Source organism: Chaetura pelagica, unplaced genomic scaffold (genome assembly GCF_000747805.2).
Source record: "Chaetura pelagica isolate M959 unplaced genomic scaffold, ChaPel_1.0 scaffold24, whole genome shotgun sequence".
Lineage (NCBI taxonomy): Eukaryota > Metazoa > Chordata > Aves > Apodiformes > Apodidae > Chaetura > Chaetura pelagica.
In genome coordinates this window covers 4,335,619-4,340,166 of record NW_009953077.1, presented here as the reverse complement: position 1 = coordinate 4,340,166, position 4,548 = coordinate 4,335,619, and the positions used below count along the sequence as shown (strand labels likewise).

The following is a 4,548-nucleotide window of genomic DNA, read 5'->3' as shown; positions in this document are numbered from 1 at the left end:
GGAATGCCATCTCAGAGCAGCAGGAACACAAGCATTTGACAGAAAAAGGAATTTTTATCATCTTCAGATATGCAGATGGCAAGTGAAATTAAATTGCACTCCCTGCAAAAGTAAGATTTTTTTTTACCTCCTCCCCCCCCTTTCATTTTAAATACTTGAGAGTTATAAGAGCAAAGCCACAACGCATTCAAGTTGAGAGAAAGCCAATTCCAATCCCAAGGAATCCTGCAACACACAGGCCAAAGGAAGGTGAGCATTTACCTCTAATGCATGCAGCAGACATACATTCAATGCTTTTTAAAATGCTTATGGTGCATTTTATGCATCATAAAAAGTAATTTACCTTAAGGGCTTCAAAAGTGAGCAGCACATCGTTGGTTCGCTTCAAATCGATGTAGTACATCATCAGCTCCCTTGACCCCAGTTGCATAAAGATGGGTAGCAGCTGAGAAAAATAAAGATGGGAGACCAGCTGAATGTTTCACAGGAAATGCAAGGTCTGTTTTGGTTTTTACTCTCTCAAACCCCCAGTTTTCCCCTAATGGCAGATACCTGTTATGAGAGGTCAGTGGTAACCAGCTCCGTCCATAGGAAGCAATAAAGATTAACAGACCTCTTGTAAGACATCTGCTGACTGCAGCAGGGTGCCTGACAGCTGCCACATGGAAATCTTAAGACTCTCCTTCAAGTGGGGCTATGGCAAGTCCACACAGATACCACCCTGGAGATAGGTTCCACTTCCCATCTGTGCAAAGACAACTACCCAACAACCGAACAGAAAAAACAGGAGAGCAGGGCAACAAACCAAAACCCTTTGCATAATTCTTTGTGTAACAGCCTTATGGTATTAATTCCTATTTTTATATCCTATTATTGCTGGCACATGAAGTGATCCAGTTAGCATGCAGGGCATTAGGGGGATAATGGTTTCTTGGGCTCTCACAGAACCAAGGCACACACGTGCACACACATAACATGTAGCACAAAGCAAAACTGTGTTGCTTTGCTCTACCTCAAATTCAATTAAATCACCTAAAGAGATTAGAGATAAAGGTGGCCTGCAGACCTATGCTAACTTGAGTTTTATGGTTTAAAAAAACAAAATGCACTTGGATAAATGTGACACTGTCCAACTACTTTGTCCATGTAAGTAACAACAGCTTTCAAAAGCATTTTCATAACATGGGCACTGCCATTTATCATCAGATAAAGCAGAGGTTACACAAACCACTTCACTTAATGATTATTAATGAAAGTTAATTATTTCCTCAGACATTTAGTTGCAAGAGTCTACCACATCCCCCAAAGGAAACAGGAAAAATGTCTGTATTTCAAACAAAGTGACTTGCCTGGTGTCACATAAACAACTAAATTTAACAGAAACCAGGAGTAAAATTCCTATTGCCATGCTCCAAGTACTAGACCACATACCTGCTAGGTTCAGGTTTGAGTATTCCCTGGTAGGCAATACTCAAACTAATGACTTCATCAATTTGAAAGTCATCAACAACACAGAAAAGTTACTGATAACATCACAGAACAATAGAACAGTTGTGCAAATGTTTCCCCACAATACCACTCAGTTTTGTTAGGAGATTTCAAGCACAGAGTGCTTCCTCCCACCTTCATATGCTCACCTCTTGGTACTCCCCTAGAGGAGTCAGATACTGAAGAATTAGCCTCTGCTCTATGGCAGGAGTCAAAGGGTAAAGTGTATAATTAGTGCCAATCACCCACGGGGACATTTCTGACCAGCTGCTGTTAGACAGTTCAACAAACATCCGCTCTGGCTCTGAGGCAGAGAAGCCCAGCTTCTGCTTGGCCTTCCGGAAGCCATCTCTTTCATGCTGTTTCCCTGATTTGCTTTTCCTCAGTCCCCCATCATCTAGCTTTGTAGCAGAGTTTACTCTGCTACTGGTCTTGTGACTTGAATCGAGATGAAAGGAGATCTCCATATCACCAGAAACTTCCTCTTGCTCTCCATCTACTGCCATCTCCCCATAATCCATATCCACAGCCTCTTCATCGAGAGGCAGCAGAGGATCTGATGGCACTTTCCGAGGGCTGGGACGCTTGTTTTCATGTTTTGTAGTCATTTCTGTAACCTGTAACTCTCGTAGCCGTCGAAGCACCAAAGCCACCTGTTTCACAAAAGAGGAACACATGAGAATACACTTCCTGCTTTGGTCATGCATCTCAGTCACCATTTTTGTTCTTATGATATAACCAACTCCACAGCATGAAGCGTCAAGCAGGCTGTCATGCATATTTGCTCACAGAAATAATGACAAAGTGAGTAAGAAAACCCCAATTATTTCTGCTACAGCTACTTTCATTCTAGAATATCAGCACCTAGTCTCCTGAATGAGAAAGTGGCTTAAAAGCCATTAAGAGCAGATTATTGCTGCCAACAGAACACATACCATCTTCCACTATTCTTCCATCATCTCTCCCTCGCCTAGAATAAGGGCAACATTCCCTTATGAAGCAGCAACTTTGATAAACTGCACTTCCACAAAACCCAAGGCTATACTTTTACTTACACCATCCTAGGAGACAAATTTGCTTATCCTAGCTTCCTCTAAAAAGCCATCTTAATTGCTGATAAATATCATCCTGAATCAACATTAAACTGATTTAAAGGTTTACAACAGAAGTTAATACCATTTCAGAGTAGGTGGTCCCCATGTTGATTTACCTTTCATTTTAAAATTCCTGTCTGGTATGTAAGTCACAAGTGATAGTTACAGATGAAGTTTTTGATAATTCTTCTTTAAGAGGGCTATGGATACAAGTCCCATTAAAAAGCATCATATTTGCCTTCTTAGGTGAAAACTGGTATTTTTAACACAACTGGTATAACAGAATAACCAGGCTGCATACCCCAGCCTCAGCAAGTGGACAGTCAGAGAAGGATGGAAAGCCTGAGCTACTGACTCTTACAGACATTACTAAAACCACTTTAAGACCCATATATTAACTGATGAATATGAGTCCCCCACAAAAAAATAACCGCACAAACCACTATGAGTCCCCCACAAAAAAATAACCGCACAACAAACCAACAACAAAAAAAACCGAACACCAAAAAAAGTAGAAGTATCTGCCCTCTAGAAAAGGAAAGTGATTGAGATATCGTTACCAATTGTGAGTTCTCATCCCTGTAGTTTGCAGCAATATCCTGGTTTTCCATAGCTCCACCTAACAGTCCTGTTGCATATGTTCTTAGTGGCTGATCAGCCTCTCGTGCCCACTTAAAGAGATTTTCAACTATGCCTTCCTAGAATAAAGAAAACAAGAAAGCAATTCCAACAGTTATATTTCATTTTTAAATTCTCAGGCTCAGTGAACACATCTATTGATAACAATTCTCCCTATCCCTAGTGATGACCAGGCTGGATTTCCTAGCAATCATATAATGAATCAAAAAAATATCTGGAACCAAAATAAGAAATAAATCAAAGATTAAGCTGAAAAAAATATTCCCAGGCATCAGATATTTGGAATTAGTATTCATACCCCTGCAAAAATTTTCTGAAGTTAACCTGCTGCCGAGGAAGTAGCAAAACACTACAAGTATAAATTGATCAGTGGAAACAACCAAGCCCAAAGCTCCTGTCAGTTTCACTAATGCAAAACTCCAGCAATTTAGCAGATTTCAAAGAATCATTGTTCAGCTTACACCAAGTAGAATAGAATTTGGCTAAATTTCTTATATTTCACTTAAAGCTTACTAGATCTAAATTGAAAAGTCACTTAAACACACAAGCTACCTAGTGCCAGAGGTATTTTTATCCTTATGACTACCCACCAACCAAAACAACTATTCTCAACAGTGATAAATTCTAACATCTGGAGAACAGAGATGCATGCAAGTTTACCAATCTGTACATATGTTATATATGGTTAATATTTTTAATATTAACAAATTCAGTAGTGTTTGAACACAGCCTGTCAGACTTTTCTTAACAAAGTTGGAAATGTGTTAATTAAAATTAAAACAGTCAATTGAAAGACAATGTTTTCTTCCTCTAAACTACCGCAGGATTTAGAAACATCATACAACACCACATCATTCTTGTGACAAATCTTGAACATAATTTGAACCGTAGGTACTATACAAAAGATCAATTAAAAGTAACAACAGACATACATTTCAATGAAAACTCTTATCTTACACGTTTTTCAACAGTTGCCTCATATATATTTAGAGATAATTGCATTATTATTTAAATGGTCTTATGTCCTTTTAAAAATAAAAACAAACAAACAAAAAAAGGAATCGATGGAATGTGAGATCTCTTGTCGCTAGAGGGCCTCTTTGTGACTAGAACAGCCCCCTCTCCAAAAGGACCTGGGAACTACCACCCTAAAACCTCCTACATACAGGAACCTGAAGTGCCATAACTGAGCTCCACATCTTCTCAATTAATTAGTAAATAGCCCTTCGTTGCAAAATTTAACTTAAAAATGTAGTTGAAATATACAGAGAGATTTCGTTTCTAAAAAAAAAAAAAAAAAAAAGATAAATCCTCCCAAAAAAGGAAA

At 38.7% G+C, this 4,548-nt stretch overlaps 1 protein-coding gene across 1 annotated transcript in view; it reads right to left on the bottom strand.

Annotated features, from left to right (window-relative positions):
• The window catches only part of VPRBP (Vpr (HIV-1) binding protein), a 44,274-nt gene that overhangs the window by 32,132 nt on the left and 7,594 nt on the right, over positions 1-4,548 (bottom strand). Inside the window, exons 5-7 of the mRNA XM_009996926.1 lie at positions 3,143-3,280; positions 1,638-2,141; positions 344-445 (exon numbers count right to left, since the gene is read on the bottom strand). Of these exons, the coding sequence (XP_009995228.1) occupies positions 344-445; positions 1,638-2,141; positions 3,143-3,280 (744 nt within the window). The remainder of the gene's footprint in view (positions 1-343; positions 446-1,637; positions 2,142-3,142; positions 3,281-4,548) is intronic.